General features: G+C 38.3%; 1 protein-coding gene across 1 annotated transcript in view; it reads left to right on the plus strand.

The window, feature by feature from the left end:
• LOC114241187 (uncharacterized) overlaps window positions 1-23716 on the plus strand; it is a 476778-nt gene that overhangs the window by 157451 nt on the left and 295611 nt on the right. The window contains exon 3 of the mRNA XM_089740147.1: window positions 8944-8989. Coding sequence (XP_089596273.1) covers window positions 8944-8989 — 46 coding nt within the window. The remainder of the gene's footprint in view (window positions 1-8943; window positions 8990-23716) is intronic.

Below are 23716 nucleotides of genomic sequence, written 5' to 3' on the forward strand. Positions count from 1 at the left end.
GTTTTCAAACGTCTTCTCGGATGAGTTAGGAGTTTTTTTCTCGAAGGTTCTCCGGAAAATTTGGCGTCGATGAGCTTTTAAATGGATCCTTAGATTTTTTTTGGTTTTTATTGACAATATACCAGACAGGATATTGGGAGGATACAAGAGTACTAGTAAAAAAGACCAAGGCTGTAGAAACTAATACATTATCTCCGTCTATTATGTTTTTTTTTTTTTAAATATTAAATTAAAAAAAAAAACGTTTTTTTGTTGTTGCTCAGATGGGTGGATGAGCTGACACCCCAGCTGGTGTTAAGGGGCTACTGGAGCCAGTACATGATATGATCACCTAAATGCGGCACCCACGTTGAGATATAAGTTCGAAGGTCTCAGTATAGTTACAACGGCTGCCCCACGCTTCAAGCCGAAACGCATTACTACTTCACGCCAGAAATAGGCGGGGTGGTGGTGCGGTCTCACAAGAGGCCCTTCCACCAGTAATTACGCATATTATAATTTTGCGGGTTTGACTTTTTTCGTAATTGGAAATTGTTTTCCAATTATGAAAAGTCGACTTACACAAGTCGACTTAAAGCTAGATCGAATAAATAATATTAAACAGAGACCCTCTATTTACTCGCGCATTCAATTAAGCTGAACATTTCGTGTCCCTAGCACCAATCTAAGGAGATTTCCAACGAAATAAGTGAACATCGGTGTCCTTGGAGCGGAATGTGTGGTTTCGATTTCAATTTTCGAATATCCATATGTGTAGGTTTATTTGTTTATGTTTTTTTTTGTGTACTAGATTGGTGAACCACCTCATGTGGTACTAAGCAGTTGGCAACATCACAATGTAAGTGCCGCCGCTCACTTTTGAGAGTGACTTCGAATTTCCTATATTATTTTATCAGAGACCATCTTTTTTATATTTATTATTGCTTAGTTGGTGCTAAGTGTTTACCGGAGCCCATAGATATCTACAACGTAAATGCCACCATCATCTTGAGATATGAGTTCTAATGTCTCGCACTAGGCATGTTTTGCCTTCATTTAAAATAGAAACGAAAAATATAGGTTGTACTAGTGTGGTATACAAAATAGTATAAAGTAGAATATCGAAAAAGCATTTTCTTTAAAGGTGAAATTGGTCAATAGCCATTTTTTGCTGGTAATGTGTAAATGTTATTTTACATTAATAATCTATACTAATATTATAAAGAGGAAAGATTTGTTTGTTTGTTTGTTTCGAATAGGCTCCGAAACTACTGGACCGATTTGAAAAATTATTTTTCCATTAGAAGCCGACATTGTCCCTGATGAACATATTCTACTTTTTTTAATTTTTTTTTAATTTTTTTTTTGTTTGTTTCATGTGTGTTTTAATGTTTCCGAAGCGATGCGAGGGCGGGTCGCTAGTATCATATTATTTTAGTTTCTTATCAGAGTTTTCTTAACAGTCGAATGTAGAGATCATCTACTACGTCTCAACTCACTGAAACAACATTAGAAATTATTGAAATTATTCCTTTATTTGAGGTCACTACTATAGATTTCATGAGAAGGGTCTTAGGCTTAAATCGGATTATCTTAGTGCAGCAGAGGAGTGTTTGAAAGACGGATTTAGAATCGTGAGGGCGTAGATTTCGATTTTGGAGTTGGCAATGCTTTTGTAGGGAAATAAAAAAAATGCTTTTTATTACATGAATAGCTGGACAAGCTCACGGACCCTCAGACATAGCCGACTGAGTTTCTCGCCGGAACTTCTCAGTGGGTTGGGTTTCTATTTCGGTGGTAGATTCTGCGAAGCACGGCTCTTGCTAAGGTTCGTGTTAGCAACGTCGTCAGCTTTGAGCCCCGTGAGCTCATCTACTAGTTAAGGTTACGCTGAAAAAGCCTCTCAAGGCTCTCAGCAAGGTAGGAGTTCACGGTTCACCTGGTATTGCGTTCATAGTAGAGCCGGAAGATATGTAGTGAGTATCGTCATCTACTTAGTGACATGACGTTGAAGCCTTAGTTGATTTGCGTAAAGGCCATTTCACCCTTCAAACCGAAACGCATTACGGCTTTGCGCAAAAAACAAACAGGATATTAGTATTGCCTGGGCCTGGGCTTACTTAATGGTAATGGTATAATTGTCATGCGGCCAATGATCGGAGGCGCTGGCGGGACATCACAAGGAGTAAAATCATGTCGAATTATAATGGTCACGACCCTCAGCAGTGAGGAAACGACGCGAGGAGGAGGAGGAGGTGTTCGGGATAAATAAAAATTCTACCGAAGTACAGGTTAAAACTGTATTTAACTTAAAACACTTAACGAATATTTTAAAATTCTCAATTAACTTCTTCCGGCTTGGTTCAGGTGATCCGTTCTGTTTTTCACTGCCTTCGTATCATCTCTGCAACGCTTTTATAGTCGATACGACATTCCTAGAATTATCGAGAATATTCCTGATAGGTCGAGTGTTCAGAGTGGTCGAGAGTCAAACATGTTGCGCCGACCGCAGGTGACTGGGAGAAGGGCAGGATAATGATGATTCCTGATAGGTCGAGTAGTTTCGAAATGTGTTTCGCTATTTGACAATAGATGGCGTCGTCCTTCTCGAGTGTTCTCGATTTTACTATTTCTTTCGTTTCTGCAATTCGACGATAGATGGCGTAATTCTCACCGGCGTAACAATATGTACTTCTATAAATTCTGTAATTCCCAAAATTATATTTGGTATTTGCTGAATAAGGAATTGGATTGAAAAGCTGGAGAGTGACTATTAATAAACTATCTATACTTAAAGCTTATGTATTACATTTCCGTTTTTGTTTTTAGAGTATTTAAAAATCCGTGTATATTAAATTCTGTTTGTAAGGTAGTCCTGTGATCCTGAGTTGATATTTAGTTGTAATGTTTATTGGTTCCAGTGACAACTTACAGTAACAGGTGGACTGTACGCTTGTGAATCAGATACTATAAATGGATTCAGCTACCAGTTTTGTAATTGTCTTACGGGGCCTTACAAACTTTTCCCTAAAATTCCCTTCGAAAACGTAACAGAACCACAGGTCGTTGAACCTGTAATTTATCTAGTGACGTCACCATAAATCCAGCGCGATCTTCGTGAAATACCCGGAACCAGTAATTACCTCTAACTCCATTCTCAAAGTGCTTTTCTTTCGAAGTTTTTTTCTATCTTATATATTTCAAATTTAAAGGAGTTTAAAATAGTTACCACAGTTTTGAACATGTTTACACTTCGACTACTTTTGTGGCTTAGTATCGCGTTTGTTATCTATACCAATTATTTCGTTATATTTTATATTACTATGTTTATTTCATGAATATTTTGCGTTTTTTCATGTCACAGTCGACTATTATGGTCTTAATTTGAATATTTCACTAACTTTGCTTGTTAAGGACGATGCAATTAACACAATTTGTCAGCAAATCTCTACCCTTCAAAACTAGTGGTTAAGTAAATTGTCAATTTAGCGTTAATTAATTATAAATACTTAGAATAATTTACAATGTTAATATTTAACACGGTAACGCTGCAACTTTAAAATTAAGTTTTATTTTTAACTGGCGCCGTGCATGGAAATAATTGGTTTTTCTGAGCAAGTCAAACATTAAAACTAATAAATTAAAATCGTATTTAATCAACTGCGTTAGAACGACAAACGTTTTACAATATCAAATCAACGGTCTGACCTGCACGCCTGCCTATTCAAATAGGCACATAGGCAGTGACAACGAGACTACAATACCATTATCGGAATCGTGCGGCTGTACTCTTTGTTGTCTACCATTAAACATTCACGACGCGTTCAAAAAGCGCACAAGACGGTTACGGTTCAGTAAGTCAACAAATATTTTCAGTTTCTTTGAGACATGAGGTCTGAGTTTGTATTGCATAGCATAACGATTATCTCACCCATCGAATCAAATCGCAGATTACTGCTTCACGGCTGAAAAAGACACATTGGTAGTACCGATTAGTACGGTCTGAGATCACACCCTACCGCCAAAGTGCTCCATATTGGTAGATGAGCTGAGGCCCAGCATAATCGCATCCCTGCATAAGAATACAGTGTCTTCCATACGGAGGCTTTTGTGTTTATATTGTCTGCTGCTTGAAAAAAAGGGTTAAAATATGTAAATATATAAATTACTAGCATCATGATTAGCGTATCAGGAATCGATTTTCCGCGACCTAGCTGTGCTATAGTACATTAAAACAAATGTTGAATTAATTTCTGTATAACATTCTATAATTGTATTCGCATACGACTATTACTGTAATGTAAGCATTAACTTATTGTTCTGTGTTTGCTTTTAAATTGGTTTTATCCCGTGTGGGCTTAGAATATTGCCGGACAACATTAAAGCTACCTCGCCTGTAACTCGTGGTCACAAAGCTCTGTCACTTGCCATACTGTTCTCCCTACTCGAACACAATGGGAAATCTCATTTTATCTGTAAAGATGTCAACACCACACCAACAAATGCGCCCTCAAATCTTCCTCAAAGATCTCAAAAATATACATTTTTTTGACATTTGAATGGTCTCGTGACAGCAGTGACTAATGATCGGGGTGGGTACTTAAAAATTTTTTTTCGGACAGGTGAATTAGACAAAGGCAATTTGGTGGTTCGCGTATAATTTGGACGTCATTTCATTATTTCAATTTTGAGGGGCTTAATTTCATTCGTTATCTTTATTTACTATAATATAGAAGTATCTATAAGTAGTTTAAGCAAATTTAAATAAATTATTTAAACTTATTTTCTTAATTCGAGCCGCCGGCACCGCAAGCCTATGTTTGTTCCTAGTATTCACATTATGCAAATCGCAGACATTTTTGAAAATTTATTGTACGTGCGTAAAAACATTGATGAATTCCCCAGAGTCTGCGATTTGCACATGAGTATGAGTGAGTAAACCAACCGGCAAATATATCCAGATTATCTGATTGATCTCGTGACTTCACGAGTCATCTTGGCTTCTACACCTCGGGTTTTTTTTTTTTATTGCTTAGATAGTTGGACGAGCTCAAAGCCCACCTGGTGTTAAGTGGTTACTGGAGCCCATAGACATCGACAGCGTAAATGCGCCACCCACCCTGAGATATAAGTTCTAAGGTCTCAAGTATAGTTACAACCGCTGCCCCACCCTTCAAACCGAAACGCATTACTGCTTCACGCGGACTCACAAGAGGTCCTACCACCAGTAATTACGCAAATTATAATTTTGCTGGTTTGATTTCTATTACACGATGTTATTCCTTCACCGTGGAAGTCAATCGTGAATACAATGCAATGCATTTTTAGGTATTGATTGTTTATAGAAAGAAACTTTAAAATCCCATTACAAATGATAAAGAGCACTTTAAAATCACGCCAATCTATTTTGCTTTTAAACCCTAAATTCAGTTTAATTTATTTTTAGTTTTTATTCAGACAAAAAATGACATATCTTTAAAAATCGCTCAGTGGCATCACGTACGCTTGAGCTTTTGCGAGCTACATACAACTGTATTTCACAATTAGAATTTTATGAAGATTTATGTTTGCTACAGTCGAAATTTTTTAAAACGTTAACCACTGCGTGTTTTGCGATAACGCTGACAATTTGATCTCGTGTCTTAAGACAGAAGACAATATTCATTTTCTCATGGGATCTCGTAATGCTTTAAACATGAAACTGGTGAAGTGTGAAGTAGTTTGCCCATTAATTTCAAAAACCAGTCTAAAGTATTTCCATAATGAAGTAAGTTTACCGATATTTTATTCATATTACATATTTTGTTTAGATTTAGAATATCTATTTTTATGAAATTATTTAATATTTGACTGATATATTTATTTCTATTGAAAGCTTCGTTGTAGAGCTACATTAAAATAAGTATCGTTTTGGCTTCCACACTTATTAAGACCCTTATACTCTTGCTATTTGAAGAGAAGAGATCGATAACCTATGAACTTCAACGAACCGTAACTAAAAATAAGTAAGATATCAAAATAGATAAACATTTTTCTTAAGAAGGATGTGCTTAAGATAAATGCCAAGATATATTTAGTCTTTACGCTAAATTGTAATAAAAGTAAGTAAGGTACATTAAGATGTAAGATTACTGCAAATCTTACTTAGACCCTACTCTACATAGAGTCATATAACTGACTTAGTAAAGTCCACTCTACAATTTTATTTGAATGATAAAATAAATATTTTTCATATCAACGTTGGCTATCTACGAATTATTTAAACTTGTAATAATGTCAATTTTAGTGTCTAACACAAATTTTAAATTACATATACTTTACGCGCCGGGGTTCGGGATAAATAAATGTTCAACCAAAGAACAACTTAAAACTGTATTTATCACTTAGAACACTCACAGAACACTTTAAAATTCTTAATTCACTTCTTCCGCTTCGTTTCAGGTGATCCGTTCGCTGTTTCTCTTCGAGTAGTTCCGATTACTAACTAACTGCCGCGCCATCTCTGCAACGCTTTTATAGTCAATACGACATCCCTAGAATTATCGAGAACATTGCTCAAAAGTCGAGTATTTTCGATGCGTGTTTCCGCTATCTGACAATAGATGGCGTTGTACTTCTAGATATTCCTAGATCCTTCGATATTCGTTTCGGCTATTCGGCGATAGATGGCGCTACTCTTATCAGCGTAACAATACAATAAATTAAAGCATTTTTTTTCTATATAATAAAATTAAAAATATCTGGATTCTGGTTGAAGCAATATATACCGTATATATAGTATACCGAGTCAAATGGTAAATCCAAACTTCCCAGGGGTTCCACCGAAAGATACAGACATAATTTCAAAGGCTCCAGCTCCAGCAGTTGGTATTCGTATAAGACACCAATTGCTATCCAGATATCGAATATCGAATATAAAGGTAACTCCATCCGTAACCCAAGCCCAGACTCGAGGTATACAAGCCAAGGTGACTCGTGAAGTTAGTTACGAGGTCAATCAGATAACCTGAATATATTTGTCTGTTTCTTTACTCACTCATGTTCATGTGCACACTGCTACAGTTCAAATAAAAACAGCCAAAATGTAAGTGTTGTGATGTAAAAATCTCACAATTCAATCACCTCAAAAAGAAATCCGCCTCTCTGCCCTCTCCAGGCCGACGAAGCGAGATAATGCACAACTTTATAAGTTCAGCAATAAACCTGATGAACCAGTGCAAGATATATTGTAAAATCAGAAGATGATAAACTCCGCGGCTGACAATGAGCCTTACGCGGTTGCCATAACAACTATTTTCATTTGATGTAACTACCAAGTGTGAATAGTATTCAAGTGTGAATAGAAATCCGAGAAATATAACACGAGCAGTCGTTATCAATCACTTTCGAAATATGTATATATTTTTTAACTGATAGCTTCTCTCTATTTAGCAGGAGAATCGGTTTTACAGACGGTAGGAAGGATTGGAAGTCTGCATGTGTGGGTTCTAGCCTTGTGCTACTATGTATGGGATTCGGTTGAAAGCGTTACACCACACATTGAAGACTTCGACTTGAAGACATGTGTCGAGATGGCTGATGGTATCCACATTGTGATGTCTAAGAGCTCTGAATCCTGAAGACGTAACAATTGGGGGGCCGTGAGATCGTCTACCTATGTAAGCAATAAAAAGAGATAAGCTAGAATTATATGTATTACAGCAATCCCTCCGGCGTGACCGATTCCCGTTGGGGATGATCACTACTCACCGTCTGATAGGTAATATGATACATCTTTCTTTTTCTCTTACCTTATCCCACTAGGTGGGGTCGGCACAGTGATTTTTTCTATTTCATTCTCTTCTATCAGCCGTCATCTCAACACTCACTCCTCTCTCTTATATCGTTATTCATACACTCCATCCATGTCTTCTTCGGTCGACTTCTTCCCCCTCTACCTTGCACTACCATTTCGATACATCTCCTAGTCACATGCATCTTCTCTTTACGCATCATATGTCCATACCACGGTAACCGTCCGCTCTTTAATTTATTAATTACCGGGGCCACTTCCTGTGTAGAAGGCAAAGTACAAAAAGTGTTAAAATTCCTAAAATTCACCACGTCTACTAATAAGGCTTGATTTTTTATTTCCGTTTATTTCCATATTACATTTTTGTTTCACATCTGAACATAAATATAGGAGAATAAGTAGGTAATAAAGCTAACACATAAAAAGCTCTTTTACGATAGAAAAATAAAACGTATAACGGGTGGAAATAGTTTTACGGAGCTTTTATGGAGCTTACGAAAACTTTTACAGCTTACACCGGCTACCTTATTACACGCTTTGATGAGATTGAATTTTTAATAAATATTAATTAGTAATAAAAATTTAAATATAGTTTGGTTCTTTTTTAATGTCCTCACACTAAAAAAAGAATTATCCTTAGAATTATGACGCATCTTCTTATCCTTTCCTTTGAAAGCTATCAAAATTTTATCTAGAGAAATGAATATAGGATCTAGAACTTTTCTCCTATTGAACGAAACGATACAGAGCTTACAGCTTCTAAGAGACTTACTTGCCATTACTTAAACGATCCTAAAAATGAATAGGATCATATTTTAAAATAAGCTTCCTCGACACGCAAAGAGAGATGCAAATATAAGAAAACAAACGATATATTTTTATAATTAAGCAATATTTGAATAAGTGGAATAACCAAATGCTTTTTTCAAATATGGTAGCAAAATCTCTTAAGGACAAAATGCTTGTTTTAGTTCATAACAGACAATAGTGAAAAGATTGTGTCATGTTGAATAAACTAAATATTTTTAAAAGAATCAGATTATTATTGCATAAACTGACAAACGCCGCAATAGTCCCTCATGTAATAAAAAAAAATCGATGTTTTTCTTGTAGTGGTAGGTGTAAATAAGTATAGTATTATTTTGTGTAATATTTTTTTTACTTTGTTTCAGTGGAAGTCGCGGTGGGGAGTGGTCACTAAGCTGTCACCAGCCGCAGGTAAGTTGATTGGTAAAGTAGATGATGTTTCACTTTATTGTTATACTTCTGCTTGGACTGACTCGCGGTGTCACGAGTGCTTTGAAAACAGGTTTGAAAATATAGAAATATAATTATAAAATAAAGTTGCTTTATATTTGATTTATGTAAAAAGTACAGTACAGTCAGATATGGGATCAATAAAAGGTAGTTAAGATAGCAATTACAATGACGATAGGGATGATGATGACAGTTATTTCAGACTAGCGACCCGCCCTCGCTTCGCTTCGGAAACATTAAAACACACATGAAAACAAAAAAAATAAAATAAAAAAAAATAAAAAAAAGTAGCCTATGTTCATCAGGGACAATGTCGGCTTCTAATGGAAAAAGAATTTTTCAAATCGGTCCAGTAGTTTCGGAGCCTATTCGAAACAAACAAACAAACAAATCTTTCCTCTTTATAATATTAGTATAGATATAGATTTCTCAACGAACAAGCACCGATTGGTGCAATTAAAAATATCCCGACAAAATTAGTTTGTGCAATTTTAAAATTCTCAACCATTTTCCTGCAAATAAATCAAGCCTAAACCGCAAACAAACATAAGTTCTTGCTAAGTTTTAATTAAGCTGTCTTGTTTTATTAAGCTGGTTGCTTTTTCTCTAGTTTATTGTTTATTTAATCTGGTTATTGTTTCGTTATTGAATTACGTTTGTAAGCACCACCGTCTTGCTTACAAGAACAAAAAAATCGTCAACTTTAGTTTTCTTGAGCTACGAAGGGTTCAATTCTAACCGTCTGCTGCTATCATGAACACTGCATTAAAAAATAATAAAGCATTGGAACTGTTGGAATTTAAAAAACATACCAAACGTGAGATAAAACGTAACATACCGAAAAAGTAAAGAAAGAAAGAAAGAAAGAAAGAAAGAAAGAAAGAAAGAAAGAAAGAAAGAAAGAAAGAAAGAAAGAAAGAAAGAAAGAAAGAAAGAAAGAAAGAAAGAAAGAAAGAAAGAAAGAAAGAAAGAAAGAAAGAAAGAAAGAAAGAAAGAAAGAAAGAAAGAAAGAAAGAAAGAAAAGAAAGAAAGAAAGAAAGAAAGAAAGAAAGAAAGAAAGAAAGAAAGAAAGAAAGAAAGAAAGAAAGAAAGAAAGAAAGAAAGAAAGAAAGAAAGAAAGAAGAAAGAAAGAAAGAAAGAAAGAAAGAAAGAAAGAAAGAAAGGAAAGAAAGAAAGAAAGAAAGAAAGAAAGAAAGAAAGAAAGAAAGAAAGAAAGAAAGAAAGAAAGAAAGAAAGAAAGAAAGAAAGAAAGAAAGAAAGAAAGAAAGAAAGAAAGAAAGAAAGAAAGAAAGAAAGAAAGAAAGAAAGAAAGAAAGAAAGAAAGAAAGAAAGAAAGAAAGAAAGAAATCATTTATTCGCCAAGCATAGTGAAAATGAGTTATTACATAAAGTTGAAAGCAGCGTGTATACTTTGTCATTATTTGACATGCGAATTTTAGTGCAGTGCAAGATATTATCTATTTATATAAAAATGAATTGCTGTTCGTTAGTCTCGCTAAAATTCGAATTGAGCTGGACCGATTTGGCTAATTTTGGTCTTGAATTATTTGTGGAAGTCCAGAGAAGCTTTAAAAGATAAGTAGATAAATATGAAAATCCTCGGAATTAAATAAAAATAACAATTTTGTTTTTCCTTTGATGTGTCCCCCGTCGGACGGATTCCTTTTGTTTGTTTTAAGTTTATTTTATACGAAAGTTTCGGTATTTTATTTATCGATTGAAGCACTACGAAGTCTGCCGGGTCAGCTAGTTATATTATATGTCGGCGCAAATATGACTATTTACCTACTGATCATCAACTAATTACTCTGTGATAAGAAATTAATGTTAAACAGTTCCTTTTATTGTAATTTCAATACTTTAAAACGTGTTTGAAAAACGTGTAAACCCGCTCACGTGTTTGAAAAACGTGTAAACACGCTCACGTGTTTAAAACGTGTCAACACGCTCACGGGTACGAAGCCCCATAAATACGGCCGTGCTGTCTAGCACTGATTGATTCGTGTCCGAGCCGTTGTACTGTACGGATATCTCTGTAACGTTGTTATGCTTCTCGTGCAATATACGAAGTTCTTGTGAAGTTCTCGTGAAGTTTTGTTTCGGAAACCCAAACATGAGTTATCGTCAACAAAGCAATAACCGTGACGACAGCAATGCTGACGTCACACTTTTTAAAAACGTTCCATCTGTATCTCCCCCGACATCAGAAGTGAAGGATCAGGACTCTACTCTCACTGGCGTGACGTGTTTGAACATGTTCGAAGTACAGCGGAAAAACATGATGCAGATGAGAATACCAGTAACGGTATCTGAGATCACGGGTCAGAAATTCTTCGGGAACAGACAGATTCCGATCCATGTGCTTGGTGCGCTACGATTGATATGTACCTCGATGAACGTCTACTGGATGGTGCACGGCTCATTGTAGTCTTCAGTGGGGCCCTGAAAGGCGGTGCCTTATCATGATTGTCGCGGATTTCATAGGTAAGTGTCACATGGAGGCATTTGCGACTTATTTCTCGCTCGTTATGCAAAATTCTTGCTGCGACGCTTATCCATTTAAGCAATGATAAGCCACAAAAGCGTGAATGCAGCATACGCAAGTCGTGTAATAGCGTCTGCTACCTCGATGGAAGATCTGAGCCACGAAGAAACTTTATCACATGGCATTTACTAGCGGAAATAGGACACGAAACAAGCTGTTGCAAGAAATTAAGGCAAGTGCAAGTCTCAAGTGGAAGTTCGATCACAATAATGGATCTGTCATGACGACAAGCAAGCAAACAAGAAAGCAAGCAATTTTTCGTGGGGAAGAAAATTGACACATTTGAAGTCGTCGTGACCTGTAAGATACACCGTCCGGTGCGTTCGTGTCTGACGATGCGGCGGTGTTCGGGTCCCGCAGGCGGATGCCAGTTTTTCGGGTGAAGTGTGTGCTTGTGCGTGCTTGACAAGTGTTCGCGGTTGGCTTCCGCAGTGTGGGAGTAACATCGTGTAGTAGAGGTGGAACCCGCAAAATTGTAATTTGCGTGGTGGCTGGTGGTAAGATGTCTTGTGAGTCTGCACAGGTAGCCAGAGGTGAGACTTCTGCGGTCGCAGCCCACCCAGTCTGCGAGAACCGGGCAGATCGCCTCGACGGTACGGAGGCCGGCCGACGGGTCCGCCAAATGACGAGACTACGCCTCCAGCACGGACTGCCGAGTTTGGAGCCCTCGCGCTCCGGCTGCACTTGCGCTAGGGCGCGCCGCCTCGTAGGAGACTGTGAGGTATCCTTGAATGACTCTGACCGCGATCGCGCGCTGCCGCCGTCGCAGCGCAGCGACGTTCTAGTGGGTAAGGACGTGGCACCAGACGGGTGATCCGTATAGTGCCATCGACCGCACGGGTACCGTCACCCTGCCTATTTCTGCCGTGAAGCAGTGGTGTATTTCGGTTTGAATGGTGGGGCAGCGGTTGTAGCTATGCTGAGACCTTGAAACTTGTATCTCGGGGTGGATGACGCGTTTGCGTTGTGGATATATGTGGGTCCAATAACTACATAGCACCAGGTGGGCTATGAGCTCGTTCATAGTCCACCCATCTAAGCAAAAACATTGCCACGAGTTGCCGCCGAGGCAAATTGATGGCGCGATGTCATCGACGGCCGCGAGCAACGCAGCAGCAGAGCGACGTGCCGGTAGCTGCGTAACATCGGGTGTTTTGGTAAATGAGAAAAATCTGGTGAGTCGTTTTACTTTTATTTGGAATCTGATGCCGAATGTTCTCTTGTCGAGAAATCTATTAGTAGTAGCTTCATAATTCAGGAATTTTATGCGATGGTTCTCATAAAGGGTCTGTTGTTTTGACCAAAACTGTACGGAACAAATCCTTTGCGATGATTTATTGCTTAACCATTTTAATGTCATGTACTACCCGATAGTTGTTTTAATCGGTTCAGTGAGATTGAGCATTCAGCGAAATAAGCACTTAAATCTAGTGTGTCCTTATTCGAAGCCCACACTTGCGTTATTGCTGACCAAGCTCGCAATTAGCTCATGGAATTGTTCTTGACATGTTCTTGACAAGAAGTGCTAGAAGCACATATTTTTTAAATTGTTCTATCCAACGTATAAAAAGGGTGAGCCCTCTTGAGCTTTTAATAATTCGCGTGCCATACCCCGAAAAGCTTTTTACTTTAAATGATACTGAAAACAAGAGATTAACCTTGACGAGACCAGAGAGCAACCGGTTCCCCTCGTACTAATGGACAGGTAGAGCGCGTTATGAGTGTCCTAAAAGCAATGTTAACAGCGGTAGACTAGCGATACCAGATCGTGGCAAGATGTTGTAGGTGAGGTTCAGCTAGCTATTAATTGCACGATGAGTCGTGTAACGAAAGCATCGCCACTCGAGCTTTTAATCGGCAAGGTTGCAAGACCGTCGTTGATGTGTAGCGATGTAGACTGAAATTGATATTGACGAAATTCGCGAGATAGCGTATGAGAACAAAAGATTATGATAAGGCACGATTTAATCAAACAAAGGCGAAAATTTAAAATTTTCCGGTAAGCGTACGTACAAATATGCACACGATAGGTTGAGGAGGATATCAGTAGGTCATGTACCAGTCGAAGTTGATGTTGACAATGATCCTATTGAAGATGAGTGAGCCTAAGTTGTGCTGGAAACTCTAGTAAGACTCTATCGGCCGTATTGTGTTCGACCGTACTAGTAGCTATTACGTAGTCGTAGCCCGGTAGAAATCGATGTCTCTTGAGGCAACTCAAGTAGTCCGTGGGTGCGCGGTGCGCGTTTGGCTCTGACGGAGGTCGGGGTCTGTAAATACCATCGTGTGTAGTCAGGGGGTGATGCACACGGGCGATTCACGCTGTAGATGCGCATCATGAGGGCAATTGCGATTGCTGGTCGGCGGGAGAGCCGTGGCGATAGAGAGGCTTATGTGAAGTTTCGATAATTTAATTATGCTTAATTAAATGGTTGAATGAATAAACGACGGTGGTACAAGGCTCTGATCATCCTCCGCTCTTTAATTTGCTCTAGAAGTTTATTGTGATCAATTATTTCCGTATACTTGAGAATTTTCTAAGCTTTTACTATGTGTGTGTGCTTAATTCATCAAAATGTAGTGCAATCCCTAAATACGATTTTGTTGAAACTAGTGATTTAGAAGATGTAGAGTCAAAAGACCACGATACAACTAACTGATTAAAGTAAGGATTTTTGTTGTCCTATTTTGTGTGATTAGTAAAGATAAGTATTCGGTGTCATTTATAAAACTGGTAATTGAACACATCACCTAAATCGAGCGTGTGTTTTATGTTGAAGTTGGGTGCCGGATGGAGGTCCCACTTATTTGCGTCGCTCGATGGAGGTATCAAGGTTATCGTCACTCGATATAGGTGGCATGAGTTACTCTCACTAGATGGAGGTGATTGTAACGACAGTTTGTGATTGATACTGAATACTGATGAAATACTACTCACATTACTTAGTTTTGTAATGACTCTGGTTTCTAATGCTTATTGAGCGTTAATGAAATTTTTCAGTTGTATAGTGTGTCGCTAATAATTGGGTAATTAAATTATCTACTCACACAGGTTAAAGATCTTGTTGAAAGCTAACGTTATGTTTTGTAATGAAAGAATCCCAATCCTCAATCTTGAATGAATCAGGATTGGCCGAGACGAAACCTGTTTGATATTACAGAAGGTTATTTTTCTAGCAGGAGCGTCACACAGGGACGTGTGACATGTCAGAATGGCCGTGTCGTGATTAAAGACTTTTAGTAATATTAAGACGTTATTTTGACTATTATTTTAAATGATGAAATGCTGTTTTGATAAATATCACAAAATGTAGGGTAGACTCCGTAACGCCACAGTATAAAATGGCGGTACGTGGACAGAGTCGTGGCGTTCCGTGTCAGTCATCCAGTCCGTATCAGACGGTCCGTCCGTCAGAGTCAATGAGTCTCTGGCAGTCAGTCAGTCTGTTGGTATGTGGCACGAAACTGTCGGTTTACCCTGTCATTGTGAAAGTTGTGTGTGTTGGGTTTCAATAATTATTATTCAAAAAGTTTTATTGACTAAACTGAGTTCAATCGAACACGAGTGATAACGGAAACTACCGCTTAACCATCCCCGCCGCGCGCCGATTTATATTTCTTACTGCTATCCTGATAGTTACTTAAAATGTTTACCAATTTATGAGAAAGTCAGTATCAACATCAGCAGTAAGATCCAGCCGTTGGCCTTTGTCTTTGTTGACGGGTCGACCATCATTAAAAGTAAGCCTGTACATTACCCCTATCCTATTTTCCTTCCTTGAACCAATTTCAGAGCCCCTGTGGACCACGGTCATAATACATAAGGCCTAGGCCACAGCATCGTCCTACCTACATCCTTTAGAGCCCCTGTGGACCACGGCGTACGAGACCGCTCAGCACCACAGCATCATTCCCATGTGAGCTCTTCATTACGCTATTTATTTTCAGAGCCTCTGTGGACCACGGTCATAAATATAAGGCCCAGGCCACAGCATCGACCTTCACAATCCTTTAGAGCCCCTGTGGACCACGGCGTACGAGACCGCTCAGCACCACAGCATCAAACCCTCATAAGCCTAAACAAAAGGCAAGAAAGAAAAAAAAAAAAAAAAAAAAAAAAAAAAACATTACTTTTCAGAGCCTCTGGGGACCACGGTCAAAATGATTGACTATGACTGACTAACTTTGACCGACTTAGGCCTAGGCCCCAGCATCGTCCTAGTTCCCACTTCCATTAGAGCCCCTGTGGACCACGGCGTTCGAGACCGCTCAGCGCCACAGCATCAATCCTATCTACGAGAAATCAAATCGTGCAATTATGCGTGGAGCATTTGTATCGATATATCTACGAGTACATAAATCGTGCGAGTAAGCGTGGAGCATTACAAGCACTTCAATATCATCGCTCACCTCCCATGTACAGCATTCCTATACTTATAACAATTTTGTATAAAACTTCTCAATCTTTATTCTGTACTACATAAGTACCACAGTGTACGCCCACTACATAAGTACCACAGTGTACGCCCACTGCATAAGTACCACAGTGTACGTCCACTACATAAGTACCACAGTGTACGTCCACTACATAAGTACCACAGTGTACGTCCACTACATAAGTACCACAGTGTACGTCCACTACATAAGTACCACAGTGTACGTCCACTACATAAGTACCACAGTGTACGTCCACTACATAAGTACCACAGTGTACGTCCACTACATAGTACCACAGTGTACGTCCACTACATAGTACCACAGTGTACGTCACAATATAAAACTACACAAAATAAGTTACTTTCAAAGTAACATAAAAAGGTACACAGATACCAATCTCAGAAACAGACATTCCATTGTTTCAGATGGACTCCAAGAACTCTCTGGTGATACACCATACATGGGCGGCTGGTGCAGAGCGCGCACCGCCTGTCAGTATGGCCGTGTCGGCGCAAATATGACTATTTACCTACTGATCATCAACTAATTACTCTGTGATAAGAAATTAATGTTAAACAGTTCCTTTTATTGTAATTTCAATACTTTAAAACGTGTTTGAAAAACGTGTAAACCCGCTCACGTGTTTGAAAAACGTGTAAACACGCTCACGTGTTTAAAACGTGTCAACACGCTCACGGGTACGAAGCCCCATAAATACGGCCGTGCTGTCTAGCACTGATTGATTCGTGTCCGAGCCGTTGTACTGTACGGATATCTCTGTAACGTTGTTATGCTTCTCGTGCAATATACGAAGTTCTTGTGAAGTTCTCGTGAAGTTTTGTTTCGGAAACCCAAACATGAGTTATCGTCAACAAAGCAATAACCGTGACGACAGCAATGCTGACGTCACACTTTTTAAAAACGTTCCATCTGTATCTCCCCCGACATATATAATTCATTCATAATTCAACAAACAATTAAAAAAGTCAATTTATTTGTGTTAAAGTGATCTTAATTACTGTCTTTATGTTTATGTGCTTCCTTAAACGCCTCTCACATGGTAGGTCGTGAGCTGGTCTGTCTATCTTCATTTCTAAATAATACACGGAAACACAATTGTGCTCAAAATATGTTCAATGAGGTCGAACAAAATTATATATATATATATATATATGTCGCATCCGGGTCAATAGTTCGGAATATCAACGATACACAAACGTCAAAGTGACAGAATGGCCGTGTCGTGGTTGACGACTTTCTGATGAAATGTTGTTTTGATAAATATCACAAAATGAAGGGTAGACTCCGTAACGCCACAGTTATAAAATGGCGGTACGTGGACAGAGTCGTGGCATTCCGTGTCAGACAGTCATTCAGTCCGTATCAGACGGTCCGTCCGTCTCAGTCAGTCAGTCAGTCGGTCTGTCGGTATGTGCAACGAAACTGTCGGTTTATCCTGTCATTGTGAAAGTTGTGTGTGTTGAGTTTCAATAATTATTATTGAAAATTTTTATTGACTAAACTGAGTTCAATCGTTCAATCGAATACGAATGATGACGAAACTACCGCTCAGCCATCCCTGGTGCCGCCGCCGACATATATAATATATATTTTAAAGACTTCGCAGTTCCCAAATCACACTTTTATTATCTTAATGCGACCACCTTTCAGTATTTTAAGGGTATTACCGGAACATTACGACTTAATTCGTGTTCCAGCATTAAGTCTTCAGCGTTAAGTGGAGACCTGATTTTAGGGTAGATAACATATTCGTCCAAGTATTGGAACAATGTCATAAGAGTGAGCGATTAATGTAGTTTTTTCATCTCTTATTTCTCTTCTCAAATACTGTAAATAAAATGTGGTGAACTTTGTAATGGTAATTAATTTTCTCTACCTGTCGCTGGTAGCTTAAGAAGATATTTCAGCTATGTCCGGACGGGTAGGCTGAGAAAATTAGCTAACACTAACCCTAGCAAGAGCAGTGCTTTGTATAATCTACCACTGAATCGGAATCGCGATCCACTGAGAAGATCCAGCGAGAAACTTAGTTGGAAATTATGACATCTTATTTGGAGATTAACCAAAAAATGCGTGCATACGACTCCGTCTGTTTTGAGCTATTAAATTATTTCCCTATCAACTATAGTATTAATAGTATACTCGTCAAAAGAAAAATACTGGGACTCTGGAAAATACGGGAAAACACAAATTCCTCATACCTAATTGTTGTAATTACTAATAGCAGTACATACCCAGAATTTTCACGGGTGGGTGTCGCCATCTTGCGATTTTAAGGTCATATTTATTGAAGCCGCGCCATGCTTTTTGGAAGGACAGCTATCTTCGGTACGATTCGTCAAGCCTCTGAGGGTGACTCTCGAAAATGGGAAGAAGGTAGAAATAGTAAAATTCAGTATTTTAAAAGACAGTCACACGACGACCGATTCGTTTGTTACTTGAACTATTTCTTTCGCTACTCACTTTTTTGGGGAAACAACGTGGCTCTAAGTTTGTGGTAAAACATTGGTGTAGTATAGAAAATATTAAAAGTCATATGTATCAAGATTTTTTTTGTGTAAGCCGCTTTCCTAATTGATGGAATGAGCTATGGAATGAGCTCCCCTCCACGGTGTTTTCCGAGTGCTATGACATGTCCTTCTTCAAACGAGGCTTGTGGAGAGTACTTAACGGTAGGCAGGGGCTTGGCTCTGCCCCCGGCATTGCTGAAGTCCATAGACGACGGTAATCAGTCACCATCAGGTGTGCCGTATGATCGTCTGTCTACAAGGGCAATCAAAAATAAATAAATATATATATTTTAATAGATGTTTGAAGGTGGAAAAGTTTATAGTCTAATGTTAATTTGGTTTTAACTACCATCCATTACATACATACATACATTCATACATATGCAATAAGTCAGTGAAAATTTCGGCTCTTAAGCCTTAACTCTTAAAGCTGGTGGCATACTATTGTAAAATCTTAAGGCTCTAGTAAACATTTAGCACGAAGTAGGCTGAGAGTCCGCGTGCCTTGAAAACATCGCCAGATTTTCAACATAAGACTTGCGTACATGACAAATGACACAAAAAAAATATAGATTAGGTACAGAAACTCACCACGAAAGTAGATCCGAAAGATTGTTTGAGCAGAATACGTGAAATAAATATTCCTTCTTCCCTCCTACCCTCCAACAGTAGAAAGCGGTTGCAATGAAACAGACAGGGAACTGTGTAATTAAATGACTTACAGGGGTAGTGGGCAATAAATAACGGGAACAAATTAAAAAGTTTTGGCATGTTCTACACGGCGCGGAGTCATAAGGGCATAGATCCTCAAACGGAATCCTCGGAATTAAATAAAAATAACAATTTTGTTTTTCCTTTGATGTGTCCCCCGTCGGACGGATTCCTTTTGTTTGTTTTAAGTTTATTTTATACGAAAGTTTCGGTATTTTATTTATCGATTGAAGCACTACGAAGTCTGCCGGGTCAGCTAGTTATATTATATAATTCATTCATAATTCAACAAACAATTAAAAAAGTCAATTTATTTGTGTTAAAGTGATCTTAATTACTGTCTTTATGTTTATGTGCTTCCTTAAACGCCTCTCACATGGTAGGTCGTGAGCTGGTCTGTCTATCTTCATTTCTAAATAATACACGGAAACACAATTGTGCTCAAAATATGTTCAATGAGGTCGAACAAAATTATATATATATATATATATATGTCGCATCCGGGTCAATAGTTCGGAATATCAACGATACACAAACGTCAAAGTGACAGAATGGCCGTGTCGTGGTTGACGACTTTCTGATGAAATGTTGTTTTGATAAATATCACAAAATGAAGGGTAGACTCCGTAACGCCACAGTTATAAAATGGCGGTACGTGGACAGAGTCGTGGCATTCCGTGTCAGACAGTCATTCAGTCCGTATCAGACGGTCCGTCCGTCTCAGTCAGTCAGTCAGTCGGTCTGTCGGTATGTGCAACGAAACTGTCGGTTTATCCTGTCATTGTGAAAGTTGTGTGTGTTGAGTTTCAATAATTATTATTGAAAATTTTTATTGACTAAACTGAGTTCAATCGTTCAATCGAATACGAATGATGACGAAACTACCGCTCAGCCATCCCTGGTGCCGCCGCCGACATATATAATATATATTTTAAAGACTTCGCAGTTCCCAAATCACACTTTTATTATCTTAATGCGACCACCTTTCAGTATTTTAAGGGTATTACCGGAACATTACGACTTAATTCGTGTTCCAGCATTAAGTCTTCAGCGTTAAGTGGAGACCTGATTTTAGGGTAGATAACATATTCGTCCAAGTATTGGAACAATGTCATAAGAGTGAGCGATTAATGTAGTTTTTTCATCTCTTATTTCTCTTCTCAAATACTGTAAATAAAATGTGGTGAACTTTGTAATGGTAATTAATTTTCTCTACCTGTCGCTGGTAGCTTAAGAAGATATTTCAGCTATGTCCGGACGGGTAGGCTGAGAAAATTAGCTAACACTAACCCTAGCAAGAGCAGTGCTTTGTATAATCTACCACTGAATCGGAATCGCGATCCACTGAGAAGATCCAGCGAGAAACTTAGTTGGAAATTATGACATCTTATTTGGAGATTAACCAAAAAATGCGTGCATACGACTCCGTCTGTTTTGAGCTATTAAATTATTTCCCTATCAACTATAGTATTAATAGTATACTCGTCAAAAGAAAAATACTGGGACTCTGGAAAATACGGGAAAACACAAATTCCTCATACCTAATTGTTGTAATTACTAATAGCAGTACATACCCAGAATTTTCACGGGTGGGTGTCGCCATCTTGCGATTTTAAGGTCATATTTATTGAAGCCGCGCCATGCTTTTTGGAAGGACAGCTATCTTCGGTACGATTCGTCAAGCCTCTGAGGGTGACTCTCGAAAATGGGAAGAAGGTAGAAATAGTAAAATTCAGTATTTTAAAAGACAGTCACACGACGACCGATTCGTTTGTTACTTGAACTATTTCTTTCGCTACTCACTTTTTTGGGGAAACAACGTGGCTCTAAGTTTGTGGTAAAACATTGGTGTAGTATAGAAAATATTAAAAGTCATATGTATCAAGATTTTTTTTGTGTAAGCCGCTTTCCTAATTGATGGAATGAGCTATGGAATGAGCTCCCCTCCACGGTGTTTTCCGAGTGCTATGACATGTCCTTCTTCAAACGAGGCTTGTGGAGAGTACTTAACGGTAGGCAGGGGCTTGGCTCTGCCCCCGGCATTGCTGAAGTCCATAGACGACGGTATTCAGTCACCATCAGGTGTGCCGTATGATCGTCTGTCTACAAGGGCAATCAAAAATAAATAAATATATATATTTTAATAGATGTTTGAAGGTGGAAAAGTTTATAGTCTAATGTTAATTTGGTTTTAACTACCATCCATTACATACATACATACATTCATACATATGCAATAAGTCAGTGAAAATTTCGGCTCTTAAGCCTTAACTCTTAAAGCTGGTGGCATACTATTGTAAAATCTTAAGGCTCTAGTAAACATTTAGCACGAAGTAGGCTGAGAGTCCGCGTGCCTTGAAAACATCGCCAGATTTTCAACATAAGACTTGCGTACATGACAAATGACACAAAAAAAATATAGATTAGGTACAGAAACTCACCACGAAAGTAGATCCGAAAGATTGTTTGAGCAGAATACGTGAAATAAATATTCCTTCTTCCCTCCTACCCTCCAACAGTAGAAAGCGGTTGCAATGAAACAGACAGGGAACTGTGTAATTAAATGACTTACAGGGGTAGTGGGCAATAAATAACGGGAACAAATTAAAAAGTTTTGGCATGTTCTACACGGCGCGGAGTCATAAGGGCATAGATCCTCAAACGGAATCCTCGGAATTAAATAAAAATAACAATTTTGTTTTTCCTTTGATGTGTCCCCCGTCGGACGGATTCCTTTTGTTTGTTTTAAGTTTATTTTATACGAAAGTTTCGGTATTTTATTTATCGATTGAAGCACTACGAAGTCTGCCGGGTCAGCTAGTTATATTATATAATTCATTCATAATTCAACAAACAATTAAAAAAGTCAATTTATTTGTGTTAAAGTGATCTTAATTACTGTCTTTATGTTTATGTGCTTCCTTAAACGCCTCTCACATGGTAGGTCGTGAGCTGGTCTGTCTATCTTCATTTCTAAATAATACACGGAAACACAATTGTGCTCAAAATATGTTCAATGAGGTCGAACAAAATTATATATATATATATATATATGTCGCATCCGGGTCAATAGTTCGGAATATCAACGATACACAAACGTCAAAGTGACAGAATGGCCGTGTCGTGGTTGACGACTTTCTGATGAAATGTTGTTTTGATAAATATCACAAAATGAAGGGTAGACTCCGTAACGCCACAGTTATAAAATGGCGGTACGTGGACAGAGTCGTGGCATTCCGTGTCAGACAGTCATTCAGTCCGTATCAGACGGTCCGTCCGTCTCAGTCAGTCAGTCAGTCGGTCTGTCGGTATGTGCAACGAAACTGTCGGTTTATCCTGTCATTGTGAAAGTTGTGTGTGTTGAGTTTCAATAATTATTATTGAAAATTTTTATTGACTAAACTGAGTTCAATCGTTCAATCGAATACGAATGATGACGAAACTACCGCTCAGCCATCCCTGGTGCCGCCGCCGACATATATAATATATATTTTAAAGACTTCGCAGTTCCCAAATCACACTTTTATTATCTTAATGCGACCACCTTTCAGTATTTTAAGGGTATTACCGGAACATTACGACTTAATTCGTGTTCCAGCATTAAGTCTTCAGCGTTAAGTGGAGACCTGATTTTAGGGTAGATAACATATTCGTCCAAGTATTGGAACAATGTCATAAGAGTGAGCGATTAATGTAGTTTTTTCATCTCTTATTTCTCTTCTCAAATACTGTAAATAAAATGTGGTGAACTTTGTAATGGTAATTAATTTTCTCTACCTGTCGCTGGTAGCTTAAGAAGATATTTCAGCTATGTCCGGACGGGTAGGCTGAGAAAATTAGCTAACACTAACCCTAGCAAGAGCAGTGCTTTGTATAATCTACCACTGAATCGGAATCGCGATCCACTGAGAAGATCCAGCGAGAAACTTAGTTGGAAATTATGACATCTTATTTGGAGATTAACCAAAAAATGCGTGCATACGACTCCGTCTGTTTTGAGCTATTAAATTATTTCCCTATCAACTATAGTATTAATAGTATACTCGTCAAAAGAAAAATACTGGGACTCTGGAAAATACGGGAAAACACAAATTCCTCATACCTAATTGTTGTAATTACTAATAGCAGTACATACCCAGAATTTTCACGGGTGGGTGTCGCCATCTTGCGATTTTAAGGTCATATTTATTGAAGCCGCGCCATGCTTTTTGGAAGGACAGCTATCTTCGGTACGATTCGTCAAGCCTCTGAGGGTGACTCTCGAAAATGGGAAGAAGGTAGAAATAGTAAAATTCAGTATTTTAAAAGACAGTCACACGACGACCGATTCGTTTGTTACTTGAACTATTTCTTTCGCTACTCACTTTTTTGGGGAAACAACGTGGCTCTAAGTTTGTGGTAAAACATTGGTGTAGTATAGAAAATATTAAAAGTCATATGTATCAAGATTTTTTTTGTGTAAGC

The sequence above is a fragment of the Bombyx mandarina genome, chromosome 03, assembly GCF_030267445.1.
Source record: "Bombyx mandarina strain Sakado chromosome 03, ASM3026744v2".
Classification (NCBI taxonomy): Eukaryota; Metazoa; Arthropoda; class Insecta; order Lepidoptera; family Bombycidae; genus Bombyx; species Bombyx mandarina.